The sequence below is a fragment of the Prinia subflava genome, chromosome 2 (assembly GCF_021018805.1).
Source record: "Prinia subflava isolate CZ2003 ecotype Zambia chromosome 2, Cam_Psub_1.2, whole genome shotgun sequence".
In the NCBI taxonomy this organism is placed as follows: domain Eukaryota; kingdom Metazoa; phylum Chordata; class Aves; order Passeriformes; family Cisticolidae; genus Prinia; species Prinia subflava.
The window spans coordinates 74,962,506-74,982,072 of record NC_086248.1 but is presented as its reverse complement, the minus strand read 5'-3'; the positions used below and the strand labels follow the sequence as shown (position 1 = coordinate 74,982,072).

The 19,567-nt window shown below is 38.6% G+C and overlaps 1 protein-coding gene across 1 annotated transcript; it reads right to left on the bottom strand.

The window, feature by feature from the left end:
- Window positions 1-637: 637 nt before the first annotated feature.
- Window positions 638-19,484, bottom strand: SFT2D1 (SFT2 domain containing 1). The gene is made up of 8 exons (XM_063390611.1): window positions 19,327-19,484; window positions 13,140-13,226; window positions 11,469-11,551; window positions 8,119-8,200; window positions 5,707-5,742; window positions 4,916-4,974; window positions 3,524-3,553; window positions 638-1,338 (listed from the first exon to the last, which is right to left on the bottom strand). Exons 1-8 carry the CDS (start codon window positions 19,387-19,389, stop codon window positions 1,299-1,301), a joined length of 480 nt encoding a protein of 159 aa, XP_063246681.1. The 5' UTR covers window positions 19,390-19,484; the 3' UTR covers window positions 638-1,298.
- Window positions 19,485-19,567: the final 83 nt, after the last annotated feature.

The window sequence follows — 19,567 nt, the reverse complement described above, 5'->3', positions numbered from 1 at the left end:
TGGCTTAGTTGGAATTCCAGCTGCAAAATAATGCAATCACCCTGTACACAGCTTCCCCAAAAGTTGTTGCTATGTTTTGCAACATACACTGAGATTTAACAGGAACATACTGTACCTCAAATTGTCTCTTTAGCCTGAACTTTGAATACTAAAAACACTGAGGTTTTCCCCTTCCTGACACTGCAGATCACATCTTTTCAAAGCCACTCCTTCTTCTAGATTTGTACATTAACAAGAGAAAAAAAACCCCAATCAACTCAGTTTTGAACACACATAAGTAAACACATCCACCCTGTGTGAAAAAGAACCCCCTGCAATGTAGTATCAACCATCAAACATGACAGATTTAACTTTGCTCCAGCATAACTGAATAGCTCTTAGCTGAAAAAATTAGAAATGAGAACCTCTTACTGGAGCCAGGCACAGTGTTAGAGTACTTCCATCTATTACCAGATTAAGTCAGAATGAACAGTTCGTCTACATACTTAAAAGAACCTTTAAGGTCACTTCTGCAAATCTATTAAACAAATTTGGATACAGTCATATACACACATTTATGCTTTCATATTTATTCAAGTGTAATGCTGAAAATTTCAGCCCTCTATAACTGATTTCTAAATAAAAGAAATTTATTAGACACTTTTAAAATGAATTTATTTCACAGGTCTCATTTATACATTAGCCATAAGTTCTTTTAGTAAAAAGTATTTAGGTATGAAAGTTAAAAAAACCCACTTAAAATATAACTTTTTTAATAAAATCCAACAGGTTTTAAACACACCTTTCACATTTTCATTAAGTGTTTTTCCATAAGGCACATGTATAGGCATTTCAAAGGAGCAGTTAATTACAACCTTCCAAATCTTTACAATGTTTATAAAACTGTCTTTGGAAAAGCATACAATGGATAATATACAAACATAAACGGCACATTGCAAGTTTTAGACAGAACTGTAAATGAAAGCTTTATGCATACTACCCAGACCTTAGTGACTTGCCTCCACTGGGGAATAAACTGTTACCAGACACAAAGTAGTGATAAGACTACTCTGCATGAAGTATTTAAATGTACTTGTTAAAAAAAAGCCTGGAAGTTCCAGGGTAAACACAAATAAATCTCCACATTTGTTTTAAGAACTGTTTCTAGTAAAAATTATTTGATCTCCCAAGTGCAAAAGGCAAGGAAAATACTAAATTGCTGCTGGGTATTTCAGAAATGGAAAAGTAGAGGTTTTTGAACAAAATTTACAGAGGAAAGATGTTGCCTTTTAAAGCGGACAGTGGTTCCTGGTTTTAATTTACCCTAGACAGGATGAGAAGCATTTAATCACAGCATCCCTTTAAAAAAGAAAAAAAAAAGTCAGTTAAGACATTTGTTATTTTGTTTACATACATCTAAACCATTACCTCTTTACAGTTACAAGTTTGGCAGAAACTAAAGACAGCTATCAACAGGTGATCAAACACAGGATCTGGGTGTGAGTGACTCCGCCAAGCCAGCTAAAGGCCAAGCTCAGGCTGGGCTGGTCCCAAGGGTTTTCCGTGCCGTTTGCACTGCAGGCCATGCTGAATGCAGACACAGCGTTCCAAGTGCTCTGCACTGGGAGGCGGAGCAAAGGGCACAGCCTGATTTGGCCAAGGCTGCCCAGCAAGGGCTCACTGAGGAGCACAGCAAGGCACAGCTGCCAGGGCTCCAAGGCACACTGGAGCTGGACCACCACAGCGCAGGAAATAAAGCACAGGCTGAAGGGTTTGAAGAGTCCACTGGATGGAGAGAGCTTCAGCCTTAAGTTTGGAAGATCTGGAGGGTTCCATTTTTTCAATCAACAATAAACTGTTTCTGACTGTTACACTCAGATCACTCACTTTAGTGTCCTTTATTTTTCCTTTTCCCAGAAAACTAACAATTTACTAAGGAGTGGAATTTGTATTCTGTTGTTAGTCAGTTTTCAAAAAAAAAAAAAAAAAGAAATATACTATCATCACTCCTTCAAGTCACTTAGCTGTATGGGGTTTGGTTTTGTTGCATTTGTTGTTTTGATTTGGGTCTTTTTGTTGCCAGGTCAACAGGAGACATACCATTAATTTAGGAAAAAATAGAAACCAACAACCCCCACCCTAACAAAGCCATGAACAAGTAAAATGTTCTGAAGAGCAAACCATTAATAGAATTAAACCAAGGAATGATAATTTCATGAAATCAAGAGAAATGCATACTTTAAACAAATGACATAATACTGTTCTCTGGCACTTAGCATGGTTTAGATCATTGTTCCCATAAGAAAGACAGTCTATACAACAAGGCAAGGAAATAAATTTAGGAACATATTTATGATACCACTCCACATAAGCAAATAACTCAGTAATCCCTAGAGAAATCAACAGTATTACTAAAAGCAGTTTGTATAAAATTCAGTTATTTGGCTCATAAAATCTAATAGATAAATAAGCACAAAGAAATTAACTAATGCATATAATCTAATGTTTTTCTGCCCAGAATTTAGAAGTACTGTTGATAGGGAAGAAACAGTCAGAGAGACCAGAAGCTCAACTTGCTTTCTCTACAGAGAAAGCCATTAAAAAAAAAAAAAAAGAATCAACCTACTGAGACTCTCTCATGGCCATTGAACTATGAACGTTCAAAATTCAAAATACTACTTTAGACTGAGTTAGCCTGAGTTGTCAGAAAGAGTAAAATGACAGTTTGATGCCTGAGTTCAATTATTTTACTCACTGTAATTATCAACAACTATCTTAAAAAAAAATCCTTCCTAGATGAAATCTGAAACTTTAAAAAACAGTACAGATTTTTTGGCAATGCTACAGGAAACTGTGAGATGAAGGGGATAGACAATATTTTGTATTCTTTTTCCCCACACCTCTACTACAGCGAACCTCATTAAATGATATGGAAGTGCTTATGTTTTTTAAAAAAAACCCACTGTCAAGAAGACCAAACTGTATTTTACATGAATCATAGCAAAACCAGACTCCTACATTTGATTGCTTACATGTGTTTTCACTATGTGTTTTGTCTGCTTTCATTCCCTTTTTGTACACACAAGAATGAAAGAAAAGAGAGGAGCTTGCCAGAATGAAAATAAAGATAAAGCGTTGCCTTTGCCCCTCCTAAAAGTGATGGAGGAATTCAGAAATAGAAAGAGAAGCTGCTACTATGTTGCTTCTTTGCTTTTAACGAGGACCTCCAGATCCATAAGTTACCTTTAATTTTAGCACTATCTAAATCACTATTGCATCACTGTATTGTTAAATCATTGGAGACATTGTTTAAACAAAACCTTGATTAATTTTCAGTGCTAGAAACTGGAGAGAAATTTATTAAAGATAATTATTATGTATTTAGAGCTTATATTAAGCATGACTTTTAAGTTCAGCTATGCCATTTTCTAAAAATTAAAAGGGAGGATGTTATATTTTTCCACACATGTAAAGTACTTTTTGCCCCACCCCAGTGTAAAGGTAACTGACTTTTGCTAAGATGGAAGTTATTATGTAGACTCACCTTGCAAAAGGAATATAAGACAGACTATACCTGAAAAAAAGAAGAAAAAAGTATATTTGCAGACTGTTCATGTCTCTCTTAGAACCAAATTATTTCACCTGAGCCCAGCATTAATAAAAGCAACCTGTTGTAACAAAATTTTAAACAAGATTACCTATTAAATTTAATGCTTACCTGAGAAAAGATGACATGTTTGGATAAGAACTAAAGATAGTGACATGGATTTGGTGGTTTACTTTTTCTTTTTTTGGTAGGGTCTTTTTCTTTTTTTTTTAATGTAGTTCATAACTTCTATTGCACATGAACTTAAAAAAAAAGACTTACTATTGCCAAATCCAAAAGGAATAGAGATTTCTGGGAAAATGGTATTCAAGATGATAGAGACAACTTTTTCCAGTTTAAAAGCCAATCTAAATTACTATGCAAATACACATCTAATCATATTATTTATGTAACTAAATACAGATACTGTACAGATGCTGTAGGATGAATAATATTCCACAACTGTGGCACTCAGCTGACAATCCTATTATTCTCTGCAACTTGCTTCTCACAAGCCTCCCCGGGCAGTGTTCTGTTCTCATGCCCAGCTGATCCAGCCCCAGGACAGGTAACAAACATGAACTGTGTGCTGCAAGCACGCGGAGCACAGGCTGAGCTAGTGCTCTCCCCTCCATCTAGCCCTGTGCCCAACAGGCCTTGTCCTGAACAAATGCTTCCTTGTCCTCACAGCCACGTTCAGGGCAGACTCTGTCTATTCAACTTCAAACAAGAGCTGTGGTCACCTTGGGTTGCCTGAGAGTGAGCACCAAGTAACTCACCTGGGCCAAGGACACAAAGCGTGTATCTCTGTACAAACATCAGGAACTTCCAGAACTCCTGCCAGGCTTGCAAGCATTCACCTGACTGCCCTCACACGCTGCCAAACCCAGCCCCTGAGAGCACTCATGGCCATCACAGCACCTGCTGCACTGAATTCACCCTCTCACATCCACCCACCCTTAACCCAGCATATTCCCGGGGCAGGACACACACTATGAAAGTGTTTTTCAGTTTCTTTCACTTCAAAAATGAAAATTTAGTTAGAATTCAAAAGACAGGAGATTATACTGTTACTTTTACAACACAGAAGAAGCACGACAATTTTTTTTTTGCATATATATTCCTTTCATAAGGCTTCAGATAAGTTCACACGTTGCAGAATATACTTCAAATTACCATTTTTGCAAGATGATTGAATATAGATTTTGCTGGAGTTACACAACCTAGCTGAGAAAAACAGATTGAGGCTAGCATTTAGGCACACTTATAAGTGAATCATATATATAGGTTTATAATCATGTGGGCGTAGAGGCAGGGAGAAGAAATTAAGAGGAATTTTAAGAATCTTACCAGGTCATTGCCAAGAACTGCAATATGCAGAATAACATTGCCAAACCTTTTTTGTTCCACTAAGCAAAAATAAAGCAAATATTGCAAGTTAGTTCATTTTGCACCACACCCCTCTATACTGCAAAAAATTGACACAGACTGTTCAATCAAGAATTGAGCTAATTGACAATGCCTAAATTTCTTTGTCTCAATTTGCTGTTTCTTTCCTAACAACTCTCCATTCATTTTATCCATCACTCCATTCACATCATGCTATGTAACCTTTTCTAGCTTTGGAAACACCTAACAACATCAGTATTAGCACTCACTCATGTCACTGTACTCTGTAAATATGGAAGTTCATTCCAGTGACATACTGACTTCTATGAATGCAGCTACAGTTAGTTTTCAATCAGAATGCTTGAAGATACTTCTGGTTTTTTCCTGTAGTCTTAACCAGCTTAGTATTCTGTGTCCATGGCTTCTAAAGATGGCTATACGCTCTGATATTTTCTGATGTAAGTATGCATCACTGAAACAAAACAGTATTTGAACTTGGTTTTATTCTAGAGGACTGAACCTGACGCTCTAGATTTTGCATTCTTATCTACATCACATGCAGCAGGTGGAAGGATGCATTTGCTTTACAGCCAGCAGGCTCATCACTCCACCTAAGCTCAACTGCAGCCGACAACAAAAACATCACACACGAGTTCACCTTTCCTCCACCACTGAACTGTCTCTTAAAGCTGCAATACAATTAATAGATTAACCAAGATTGCTTTTTAGAAAAAAGAAGTATTCTCACTTACCCAGAATACAGCACACAGAGTCAATATTAGGCAAAGCTGGGGTGAGAAGGAGAGACAAAGAAAAAAAAAGAATGAATCGTCAAATACACAACAAAGCAAGTACAGTAACCATTTCCATGTTTTCCATGGGCAATCAGCACTTGAAAATTGACTTATGAAACAAGCAGCACCAAAGGCTGTCACACAGTGACTATATGATGAACTCCATGGTGTTTTTCAAAGCACAGTATGAGGTGTACATGGCCAGAAGAGCTGGGGCAAGTCTTGAAAGGAAGACAAGGCAGCCGGAATTTAAGCTGGTATGTGCACTCTTATGTGTTGGTTCTATTAAGATGTGGGCTTAGATGATAAAGCTTTATTGAAAGGAATCAAGAGATCTGGTGACTGCTACTCTCTTATTCCAGTACATACTATCATTTTAAACTGGTATTCATAACACCTGTCTCTGACAAGAAAGATGTGTGCATTGGTACGAACAACCCTTTATTAAAAACATCCATTCTCTATTACAGGATCTGGCAAATACAGGCTGTGCCTCATCTGCCAGTGCTTTTTCATCTTCTGACACTAACGAAGTGTCCACTAGGGAGCAGCTGCCTCAGGTACAGTGAAAATGCTTACATGAAGCTTTGTTCGAGGTACTTAAACACTTTGGATGGAACATTACAATGATATGGTTTACTACACCAAATAATCGCACCCTTTGTGCAAGCTCAACTATCACTTAAAACTTTTCCACTAGATCTTATCTGGATTCCTCCATTTTTCATTACACATAGTACAAACCAGAACAAAACTACAAACTAATTTTCACTTGAAAAAGATTTGTTGGTATTTTATTGAAAGGAAGAAAAGTAACACACTCTCGAAATTTTCCAAACACTTTTCTGACTCCTAAACTGCCTACAGTTCTAGTTTTGTGTAAGGATGGGGATGAAAATAGTCAATTCATCCAAAGTTTTCAAAACTTTAAATTTACCTTCTCTGTTTTATTGAAATTCCCATACTAAAGTCTTAGCTCTCATCCACTGTTCATGTTCACTATTAGATGAAACCTTTCATTCTCATTTTCCCAACTTTGCTGGTAGCCTCTCTGCACAGGTAGGTCTGTGGTGTCTGCTCTGCTCTCTGTTCTCTTTCCATTTCCCTGATGTGTTTTGTTTTTACAGCCTTCAAAGCGAGTTATTTTCTTTGTCACCATGTCTGAGCACAGTGCATGACAGGATCATCAGGGCAAAATCATTTTTGTGCCTACTGTATTAAGAGTCTGGCTTAGGCTCTCAGTTTCACTGGAAAAAGCCAACAGCTGTAAAGTGTTGGAGGATTTATGCTAAGCAAATAGAGACTCTAGGAGAACTGGAGATATTCTTGGACATTTTTAATTCACGCCTATAAAAAGTAACCTTCCTAGGACTTGTAACTTGGTATGAATTGAAAATAATGACAGAACAAAACAAAAACATTCAAACAAAACAGAACAAACTTCTTGAACAAAGTTTGGAGTCCAAGCAATGATCAAGTGACTTCCCCAAAAGACAGGGGCAAATGTAAGCTTCTCAAATGAGATTGTAACTATTTTTTCATGCGGGTGTGAGAAAGGAAGAACATGCAATCTCCATATGATAGCCACCCAGAAAGAATTTATGAATACTTTCTTACCCACTAAATGAGAAAAACAAGTTATATGATAGGGGGAATAAGAAAGTCAACTACATTTCAAAAATAAAAGTTGAAACAAATCAGTAAGAAAAGAGAAAAAAGTATTAAACTGAGAAGAAGCAAGGGGAGAAAGTTGTTTTAACTACCTAATGCAGAGCTTTGGGATAGGAATTCTGATACTGGGGAGAAGACTTTTTTCCTTCTTCCTGGAAGAAGAAATGATGATCATGGAAGTAAAGGAGCCAGGGATGTCACAATGGAGAATCTCAAAGCTGAACATGTGGCCTCCCAGACTTTGGGGAAGTAAATTAATTTTCTCCATTGCTTTGAAAGTGCTGAACCACTGACCTTTACAGACCAAGCTGCAGCCAAAAAACAACTTTCAAGCTACACTTGGTGGCCACTGACTTTTCAGTAGCTAAAAAAGTCTCTGCCCTTGTTCTTGAAGAAAATATTTTACAAAATAAATTAAAAAAAGTTAACTTGCTATTAGCATTTACTAAGAAATCTTTCATAAGGAACATTTTATTCCAAAGGATTAATTAACAAAATCATGAACAACAAAAACACACATGTTCATAGAAAGGAGCTAGATGATCTTTGTGACATACAGAGCTAAACAGCTTGACTGTCATTCCTCTGCAGAAGGAAGAGGCAGACTGAGAAATAACCTTCCTTTAGAAAAGCATCAAATATAGCTTTGAGGCTAAAGGAAAACTTTCCAATATATGGAAATAAAGATAGTATATTTACCAACATCACAATTGTAGCTATTAATCGTTTTGGATCAAACATTGCTTTCAGTTGCTTCACTGGCCCCATCAGGAAACATGTACTAATAGGAGAAAAAAAACAAAACAATTTGTAAATCACTTTCAAATATCTCTTTCTGAAAGACAGGAGGTAATTAACCAGTTTTCCAACAGATATATGACTACAAAGTCTTTAAAAAAAGATATTACAGTGCTTAGCAACAGAGACTCACTAGAACAGAAGGTGAAATCCTCCATGAATTTAGCCCTGGAAACAGTTTATGAGTCACCCTTGGTCACGAAATTCTTTCCAAAATATTGCCACAGCAGAAAAAAAGGAAGAGGCAAATACAAGAACACTTACATTGGTTGAGATAAGAGAGGACAGATTGTGACAAGGATATACTTAAGGAAAAACAGGAGAGCATAGAAGCAAATCAGTTTTCATAAGAAAAAACACATTTCCACTATTAAGCTGTTTGATGGTGCTGAATGCCATTTATAAATAAAGACAATTAAGAAAGCAGTGCACTTATAGTTAAATTTAAATCATGTTAAGAGATACAAAATGGGGGGAGATTGAACAATGACTATAAGTAGCTCTACATGAATTTAGAGATGGGTGGGTGGTCAAAGATGTTTTGGTTGTTATTTTAAGATGGCAAGCACCATAATAGATAGGAAAAATAAAGATTAGAAAACTCATCTGCAGAAGTAAATGAGATCATATCCAAGATTTCAGGAAAGTTAATGGGAACAAATATAGTGGTTAGAGCTTTTTACATTACCAAAACAAAACATTATAAGTATAGCAGAGTTATCAAGTTGAAGTCCAGTGAATTTTTTGTTGAAGCTGTTGTAACCACTGACTTTCCAAAATAATGTCAAGATTACAAAGACCAACCTGCTGTAGAAAATTTTTGTTTAACAATATTTTTTTTTACCCAGGCAGAATGCAAGTAGCTACAGTCAAGATTACAGGGAAGCTCCACCTCTTTTAGCCAAACTCAGCCAGCAAAAAGGCAGGAAAAAAGTTCAGTAGTTGGTCTTAATCCTCCTGCTTTTTTATACTCTGTAGTTAACTTGAAGGGAGAATGAAAACCATCAGCAACACTACATGCTGTATCTTTTTATGCAAAGAAATGCCATCTGAACTAAGAGCTCACAACCTCAGGAGTAATTCCCTGGCTTTGAATATTTGAGATGAGTTTCTTCTTGTCATTTGTAGAAAACACAACAATTTAACGGGGGAGTTAAAATGCCTGTAATCTTGTGGTCTGAATGCTTTACTACAGAACAGAAAACCTAGTCTAACTCCTTTTCTAGTCATTCACTTTTATACAAAATGAAGCAGGGAAGAGTTTGATAGAGCTTACTCCTGAAACCAATCACAAAAGCAATATGGGCATCCACATTCCAGGCAGTAAACAGAACTCAACCTTCCACATCCAAATGTTCTCCTACCAGCAACTTTGCACGTGTATCTCCTTCACTTTTTTTTTATCTTATGTTGGCAGATCTCAAATGTCCATATTAAATGGAAAGAAGTTTTCCCAATTCAATAATTTTTTCTCAGTATTCTTTCATCTTGTCTGTTGAATCATAAAATTAAATTAAGACAAAAAAAGGGGACATGAAGAACTAGAAGAAAATATTAGTTAGCTAGTGGAAGGATAAGGACAAGGAAAATACAGTGGTAAAAATGAGTTAAGTTTTGGCCACATAAAATAGACAGAAAAAAATATAGAAAGCAAAATGCATTGTTTGTAATTTGATTCATATTGAGAAGACCAACATCACAAGAGCTGATACCGAGATGAGAAAAGATTCTATATAGAGCAGAAAGAAAGGCTGGAAAAAAATTCTAGACATCCTCCAGTTAAACAGAATAATTCTTTTAGATACACCATTCTGTAGGATACACTCATCATCCCTGAGTATAATCAAGTAAGTATCGTTGTTTTCATGTTCATGGTTAGAAAACTATAGTAAAAACAAGCTAGAGGGGACTAAACAGGCTAGTAAGAGTGGTAACTGCAATTCAGTTTAAATACAGACTTGCAAACAAGCCTAGAAAAGTTTAAATCTGCTTGTCAATTTGCAACTTCATTGTCATTTCCTACTCTTCTTAGAACACAGTTGCCTGGTGTTTTTTATATCCCAAAGGATTACTGAAGGAAAAATGGGCCTCTTTTTTCCTCTAATTTTAGCTGGAATGCAAAATAAAGTTTTTCAGCATTCTCCTGAAAGAAATACTTTAATGAAATAGTCTGTAAAACTTTCCTCTTAACTCAATTAAACTTGATTAGTACTAAGTTTCTGAAAGGCTCATTTAATTTGAAGAAATGAAAACACACTCAAACTACCAGGTAAAAACAAACACAACCAAAAAACCTCATCCCAAACTGACAACAAAGAATAAATAGCAAGATAGGGGAGAGAAAAACAAACATTTAGCTTTGCCTGTCTCCAGTATTAACTTTTTGTCTTGTTTTAGTATGAGATGAAATAGTTCTACAATTGAGACTCAATGTCAGTATAGACATTATTTTCTCCTAACAAATTTATTGATAATACCTTCACGTTTCTTTAATGTTTATGTCACATTACCTGAGTTCTAACAATGCTTTGACTCAAAAGTTAAGTTTCTTGACCAAAGTCAGACTCTATGAAAGTCAAGACCCAACTCCATGGGTCAACTACACTAAGATAGTAAGAGAAGGAGGACAAACAGAAACTGAAAATATCATTTGGACATTAAGTTGTTTCTTATGTGTCTTTCAAACTGAAAGGAAAGTTTTCACGTCTTAAGAGGTCCCCTTCTGCAGATCTTTTAGGACTGTTATGTGGAACACTTCAAAGAATCAGAGAGTTTAAAAATACACTATGAGCAAAGTTTAGACTCTGCCTTCAGCCTTACAGTCAAAACAAGGATTTCCCAAATGTTTCCTTTTTGAAAGTTTTCTTGGAAAGAGGATGATCTCTCTGTTAAAAGCAAAAAGCTCCTAACAAAGTATCCACACAGAGAGCACTCTACCGGTTTCCTCCTGAAGCTGAGGTACTTCAGGCAGAAGGACTTAGCTGTAAAAAATGTAAAAAACATTTGGCTAGCAATTTGTTATTCATACTTCACACAGCAGTTGTGATGTGTCCACAAACAGATGTGTAAGTATCAGATATATAAAAAACTGATAAACAGCAAAACTGTAAAAGACCCAAGTTTTTGTTATTAGCATTCAATATAAAACAATGTTGTCTACACACAACATAGACAGCACTCCAGTGGAAAAGCAAATAGAAATGGAGCTGAAAAGGAGGGTACTTTTCTAACCAATAACTAAGGAATCATACCTGGCAAGCGCAGCAATATTTCCCAGGGTGTAGAACACTGCAAAAAGTTTGATCCCCTTTGGGAGCCATAGCAATGCAGTTCCCTATAAAAGACAGGTTATTGGTAGGTTTGCAATTAGTTAATTCTTATAGTCTATAAATACAACTTCATACTATGCAGAACATCATTCTGACATACACTAGCAGAGCACACTGCTCTCATGGTTGCAGCAGTCACACCACCCAGCACACTTCCATTGCCACCTGCTGGCAAACAATGTGTTTGTTCACTGGAGTTCTAGATATTTTTACAACTAGGCAATGTTTGTTTATATTACTGAACACATTTATTTGTAATGTTTATATCCTTATTTCACAACACTTTAACTTTTGTTACAATGCCCCACTGCACATCCTACACCTCTGCACACAAAATAAAATGTCATAAAGCTGCATTAATATTCACCATCTCCTTTCTCCTCCAATCAGCCATTTGGACTTGCCTAAATACACACTGAGGCTGAATAGAAACATTTTAGAACTCTTACTTCCACATATCTCTTCTTTCCACTAAACTTAAAAAAATCCAAAGCTGCCTGCTGATCACAGTTCTCTATGATTAGGAAGAAAAGGAATCATAGAAAAGGGACCTTAAAGATCACCTAGATACAACTGCCACTGCCATGGGCAAGGCCACTTCCCACTAGATCAGGCTGCTCAAAGTCCCATCCAGACTGGCTTGGAACAGTGCCAGGGATGGGGCATCCACAGCTTCTCTGGGCAACCTGTTCTAGTGCTTCACAAGAAAGAATTCCTTCCTTATATCTAACCTAAATACCCCTGTTGTCAATATGTATACTCCTTGTCCTATCACTACAGCTCCTAATGAAGCCCCTCCCTGACTCCTCTCAGGCCCCCTTCAGATACTGGCAGGCTGCTGTGAGGTCTCCATGGAAGTTTCTCTTCCCAGGCTATGCAGACCCAACTTTCTGAGCCTGTCAGAGCCCAAACAGAGCCTCCATTAGAAGCAAAACAGTGACCTGCACACTGTGTTCTGAAAAAATCCAACCGAATGAAAAAGCAACTGCATTCTACTCATTTGCAATTTCAGTGGAACATTTTGACAGAGCCAAGCAATTAATAGATCTCAACTTATAACTGCAGGCTGCAGACTCCTGCCAGCCCCTAAAGTTGAGGAATGATTTGCTGACTGTAAAACCACCAGGAGTCAGCAGGTTTTTCAAGTGTCAACACAAAACCACAGTCGTCACCTACTGATTTGTTGAGTGTGACATCCTACACTTGTGGTTTCTTCAGCTTTCTAAAACCTTTCAAGCTTCCCTCCCTTTTTTCCTTTTATTGCAGAGAATAAAAACAAGATGGGTACACACCTCTTTCCTAATACATCAGTTACAAAAATAGAGCATAGCTCATCAGCGTTCAAACCTTTTAGTAAGAAAATGTATTATGCTGTAGTAAAAATGCTCTCTTCTGCGACTGGAAGAAAAATTGTCCAAATCATAATTTAGAGATCAACAGAAAATTATACATTTAATATCCAGTTAAATAAATGCCTACAAAATTTAGAATGCAGGATTAAGCAAACACGGAATCACACATGAAGTAGGAATATGAACAAGGTTCAACTGTAGAACAGTAATAAAGAGCAAGGAAAAAAATAGCTTTACTTACAAGAAAAGAACACAAAATGCCAGCAATAAAGCATATGGCAAACCATCTGACTCGAGTACCAAAGCTGAGTGTTGAGGCATCAAGGACCTTTAATAAGAAGAGAGGAAAAAGAGGATATTACAAACCCAGTTTAGAACAATCTAAAGGACATTTTTTCTTTTATCATTGAAGTTCTTAATTTCAAACAAAATCATTTTTAGCCAGAAATAATTATTTTATCTTGTTTAAACAGTTGCTTGTGTATTAATTCTTTCATATTACAAAATCATATTATGAATCTGGAATACACAGAAACATATTTACTAACAAACAAAAAAGATAAAACCCATAAAGGTATATTCTGGCATGCAAGCAACACTGCTTCACTTTCAAACAGTTTTTTTATCACCACACAATTGAAAATAGTCACAATTGTACCAAATCAAAAGAAAAAATGGACCTTCCAGCAATTTGCAGAGGAATGAATCCATTTGTGCAACACTGTAGGTTCCTACAGACAATACCACCTTTTCCTGTTACCACAGAGGATCCTTTGGACATATTAATGCCAATATCCACTGCAAGCATTACAACTCCAATTACTGTTCCAATTACCTTCCTGAAGGTGTAGGCAGATTAACAAGTTTGTCTCATCAGACTAAGCTAACCTGCTGAAAGGGAATATTTCACTTCCTCCTTCTCCAGTGACTCCAGAACCTAATGAGCTGAGCTACCTGATACAACTCCTGACATGAGAACACAATTAGTGTTGCTTCTATTCTGATGACTGGACTAATGAGCCAAGCCAGCTCTGCAAGCTGTCAAAAAAGCAGCAGGGCTGATGTAAGGAAGGAGGTAGAGCCATGTCTCTGGCAGAAGGGCCCCTTCCAGCAGAAGTGATCTGTTAGATATGCTCACCTTATCTCCACCCATGCTGAAAGAACAATGCATTTCATCTTACTCCAGGTCACTACAATTACATGTACTTTCTGTTCTAATCTGGCCTATTAAGTGAAGTGTTGCTTCAGCTTACATGAAATTACTTTAAAAAAACAACTTTCCTGTTGCTTCAGATGTCACAGGCAAACTTGCTCTCTTGTTATCTAGTCAACAGGTATTTTAATCAAGTCTTATTAACCAAATTTACATACAGACCTTCCCCAGCCAATGAGTATGACATTTCTCCTTATCTCTTGAGAAATTTCTCTTTCAGGCAGTGGTAAGCTAGCCAAGGAAATTTGGTTACTGCTTAGAACAATTTCACATCTGTACAAATGAAGAATCTGTATCTAGTTTAATAAAAACCTGCCACATGAACACACACATAAAGGTGCTGTGATGACAGAACTTTCCCAAGGTCAGAAGATGCAACTTACCTTGTTAGGTCCAACACTTTATCCTTATGTGTGCATTAAAGAAACAGACAAAAACAGTAACTGAACAATGGTTTAGTATTTAAAATCAAATTTGACAGAGTCCTGAATGCCTGCATTTTTAAAAAGAGTAGGAATAGCTGGTAGGACACAGCTGAAGATACCCATTTCAATCATGCCTTTAGTTACACCTATTCATGCAACTAATCACAAGCACACACACACACACAAAAAAAGAACAATCCTTTCCATCTGTGCTCAGAAATGAAGTGTAGATAGGCCAATAATATCAGTAAACCCAACACACACAATTCAGAATGCCTAGAAAACAGGGAAAGGATGAAGATAAATCCTTTATTCAGGTGCATCAGGCTCATTGCTGCCACTTACTGCCCTTCTAATCTTATTATCTGACAGTGCTCCTGAAGTGACTACCAGGAGATTTCATTCTTCAAATAAATTTGAAACCAGCTTTATCTTCATTTAAATCCCTAACAGTTAAGAGGTGAAAAAAAACCCCAAGCACAAGAAATAAGAGAACCATACAAACGTTTGGAGCAAAAAATACCACAAACCCCCAAAAGTTTGATACATTTTATGGATTTAACTCCTAAAAACTGACTGACAATATATGCACATGAGCTACAGGAAGATAAGCTGTGGCATGAGGGCTGCCGGAGCATTCTGTGTAATAATAAAACTAAATACATTAAATAGTATAAAAGTGAAGGTTCATCCTTCCAAACATTCCCAGTGATGTCACCATTTATGTTGTCAAGCTGAACCTATTTAACACAGTGTTTGAAATCCTGAAACTGGGCATCTGGTAATGCATTTTCTTAGACTGAGGGGAGACCTAATTGCAGTCTACAGCTTCCTCATGGGAGGAAGCAGAGGGGCAGACACTGATCTCTTCTCTGTGGTGACCACAGGCACCACATGAGGAAACAGCTGAAGCTGTGAAAGGAGATTTAGGTTCGATATTAGGAACAGGTCCCTCACTCAGAGGGTATTTGGGCACTGGAACAGGCTTCCCAGGGAAATGGTCACAGCACCAGCCTGACAGAGTTCAAGAAGCATTTGGACAATGCTCTTGGGCACAGGGTGTGACTCTTGGGGATGGTTCTGTGTGGGACCAGGAACTGGACTCGATGGTCCTTGTGGGTCCCTTCCAAGTCAGGATATTCTACAATTTATATTTTTTGGGTTTCACGGAAGCAATGGAACTCATTGCCTTTCCAAGATGCTGCAGAGAAGCACCTTGCTGTGAAAGTTGAGTTACACAGTTCAGCTGCACAAACCACAGACACCATCTTGTGCTAAAACACCAGGCTCAGTCTAGAAGCTGAGGTTCTGACATTGCACGTATCCTGCCACACGTGCTGCAGGCAGTAATCCCCATACTAGGGATCATGAGACACCCTGAGGGAACAGATTAGGTTCTGAGACTACGAACCCTAACAAAAAGGAAGTCTAAGCTGCCCTTGCAACAAAAGCAGGAAACAACGCAAAGGTGCCAAAGATTCTTTTTGTGTCTGACACAAATGATACAGATAATCCCAGAATTCAGATAAAAAGACTTGTCATTGCAGTCTATGGTATTTGCATTAGCAAAAGCTTTTACTTAGGAGACTGAAAAAATTGCCAGGCATGTTCCACATCTGTAGTTTGTGTGGAGAACTACACAACAGAGGTGGCAAGGGAGTTCCTGTAAAGCACACCCTTCTTGCTATACTGCTCATCACCTTGTTTCTAAGAAGTAAAAGAAAAACCAAACTGAAACCAACAAAAGGAAATCCTTAGGTTTTTATTGCTAAACTTTCATGCCAAACTCTTGGGCAAGAAGCAAAGTGTTTTATTCACAGGCTATTTCAAGCTAATAGTTATATGAAAGAAATGACCAAGACATCCAAAATCAAGAGGAAACCCCAAGTGGAAACTGGAATCTGGAATGGAGACTTTCTGAACCATAAGGAATGGATATAGGAACTTGCAATAGCCCGATACACAAGTTGCAAGGGTCGGTAAGAGCATCACTGCTGAACAGTTTGCAATGGACACACAATGAGCAATGTGAATGATAACCCACAAGGCTGCTTTTGATCAAAAATATTTCTTGTGGCTCTGAACATCCATCCAGGTTTCCCCATATACTAATGATCTTATACCAGTTTTCCAGGCGGGCAAAGAGAAAAACAGAACCACTTTATTTTACTATTCCAGAAGCTAACAGTTGCATCTTTTCTTGATGGTAAATATGCAAAGTAATGGAAAAATTCAAAGAAACATTGAGTAAATTTGAAAAATTGAGTTTCCAAGCCATAGTGAAAAAAATATTTGTAGAGATATATTCTCGTCTTTCCCTATCAGGCCTCCTTATATGTATTTCTATCAGCAGTTGAGAGTAAAATACAAGAAATGTAACATAAGAAATGAAATATAAGAAAATATAAAATTTCTTATAAAAATATAAGAAATGCCAGTCTATTTCTCTTTGTTGAAATCTTGTTGAGTGCTTTAAGCAGCTGTCAGCTGCCATGCAACATCCAATGTGTCACATGGACTGATTTTATATTAGTTTTGGTGTTGATAAAACTAAACAGCATAATGGTACCATGAAAACATCATAACACTGCTACAATTATTATTTATTATTGATCTTTTTTGTAATTAATTACTTTTTTTTAGAATATATTTAGAATAAAGGATCTAACTGCAGCAAGAAACAACAGCTGGTTATCTGAAGAGCTTAGAAAGTACAGAAAGACTTCACTGAATCATCACATTTCTTTCATTATAGACTTGTCTTCTACTTAGCAGGAATGACTTGTGACTTCATGATAATGGTTCTACAAAAATCAAGGGAAAGAATACAGAGATGTCCATGGACATGGACCACACGATGGCTATTACACAACTGTCAGATAACCCAAAGAGAGGGCCTTTGTTTTCAGCCAAACACATGACTCTTCTCCAGAAAGATCGCGAAAACAGCTGAAGATTTACACACACAATGTATAACCTCACACAGCCCCACCTCTCACCAAGTGTTCCTCTCTGCATGGCTGCACATACTTTTTTGCTCTAATACACACACTTTAAAATAGTCTGCACCACTCAGCTCTAGCTTTAGTGACTGTCACGCATGGATTTCCTCTCGAAAAAGAGGCTTGATTTCCACTGTTCTATAAACACACTGCTACCCTGAGAGAAAAATCCAGCTGAGAAATTGCTTGACCTAAACACTTGACTTGTTTTAAGTAAAGCGGTATTTATTTATTTTAAAGATCTTGATGGTTCATCTCAGCATGAAGCTCCTTTGCACTGCACCAAAAATATATTTATAAGTTTTCTTCTATTATGTACTGGACAGGCTTTAAGTATAGGCAGATTCTTCTTATTTAAAGTCTCTTCTGGCTGTAACAGTATCATTACATGCAACAGTGAAATCTTATATAGCTTAATTACTGACCTTTAACAAATTAAACACATTCTTAGCTCAGTTCTCTCCCCAGAATATAAAAATCAAATATAAAAGCATTAAATATGTAGGCATTTACCTATTGATTGTTACCTTAAAACAACTATCACAGCATCAAGTAAAGGAAAACTGTATGTCACTATCATATTGTGTGAAATGTGCCTGGTGATGGCAGAATGATCAGTTCTCTTGGAACTGAACTGAGATTAACAGAAATGTAAGTATTTCTTTGATAATCCTGAGATGAGCAGAGGGTGAAGCATCCCTCCCAAATGCTGACAGGCAGTTCTGGTGTGAAAGGCACAGATTCTACACTGCTTCCAGAACCAATGGACACAATTTAGCTGCTTTGCTGTGGCAGAGAGGCCAAATTCATGAACCTTGAAGACCAAAGACAACTCAGTGCAAAACCAAGTGAAGCATGCCAGCAGCAAGCTGCTAGAACTAATATTATGCCAGCTCTGCTCAGGTTGTGCTGGTTCCCCAAGATCTGCCAGCCACAGCTCAGATCCCAGCTCCATTCCAGCCTCCTCCACCATGCTCCAGCACTCTGGAAGTAACAAGCGGTAGCAAGGTATTCCTTGATGTGGGGCACTTTGACCTGCAGTCACATGAATTAAGAGGGAGCTAAAAGAATAAATGGTTCTTTGTAAGCATGCTCAGCTTTGCGTCAACCTAGAGATTAGTTCTCAGGAATGTATGGTCTTCAAAGACAGAAAAAACAAAAGAAAAAGAACTGCTGACGATGAGCACGACACTGGGAAGGAAATAGAAAAATTAAGCCATAACTAAGGAGTACGGGGCAAAAAGTAACTTCAGTAGAATGTTTGTGCAAAGAAAACGATGTTTGTGCAAAGAAAACTTTGTTTCGGCAAATTAAAGGGCATAAGGGAATGGAGAAGGAATTTCCACTGAATCGCAGACTCAGGTTGGAAGGGAGCACAGTATGTTATCTGGTCCAAACTCCCTGTTTAAGCACAAGAGAACCTTGCATAAACCGACGGACCCCAAGCCACCAAAACAGCCAAAAGCTTCACACAAGAGAAATTCGCCAAAACTCATCCTGCGGGCAGAGCCTGCTGCCCACAGCCCTCGTCCCTCGGCGCACGCCGCAAACTTTGCTCTCTCCCTCGCCCGCCCGTCTGTGCCGCGCTCCGACGCGGTCGGGCAGGCCGGGGAAGCGGGGAGTGCCTGTGCGCAGGCCGGCCACGGGCCAAGGCAGCGCGGGCAGCGCCGCAGCGCCCGAGCCACCGACCCCGGCCGGGCCCGGCGCGGAGAGGCTCCCGCGCCGCTCGATCCCCGCACGCCCCGCGCCCGGGAGGGGAGGGGAGAGCGGGGTCTCGCCGGGCCGTACCTGCGCCGTCAGTCCCTGCTCCTCGTCGTCCTGCCCGGCCAGCACCCTCCGTAGCTTCTCCATGCCGGCCCTCCCTGGGCAGGGCCGCGCCTGCCGGGGGTCGGGGGGGCGGGACGGGGCCGCGCTCCGCCGCGGGCCGCCGGCCCAACCGGGAAGTGACGCGCGCCCGGGGCGGCGGGGCCGCGCCTGCGCATTCCCGGCCGCGGCCCTGGCTGGGGGCACCGCGGGGAGGAAGGGCTCT

Coding starts and splice junctions, on each gene's coding strand:
- SFT2D1 (XM_063390611.1), bottom strand. CDS start 19,389: ATGGAGAAGCTACGGAGGGTGCTGGCCGGGCAGGACGACGAGGAGCAG. Junction 3,554..4,915: donor CAGTTCTTGGCAATGACCTG/GTAAGATTCTTA, acceptor TCTTTTTTTCAG/GTATAGTCTGTCTTATATTC. Junction 1,339..3,523: donor TCTTATATTCCTTTTGCAAG/GTGAGTCTACAT, acceptor TCTTTTTTAAAG/GGATGCTGTGATTAAATGCT.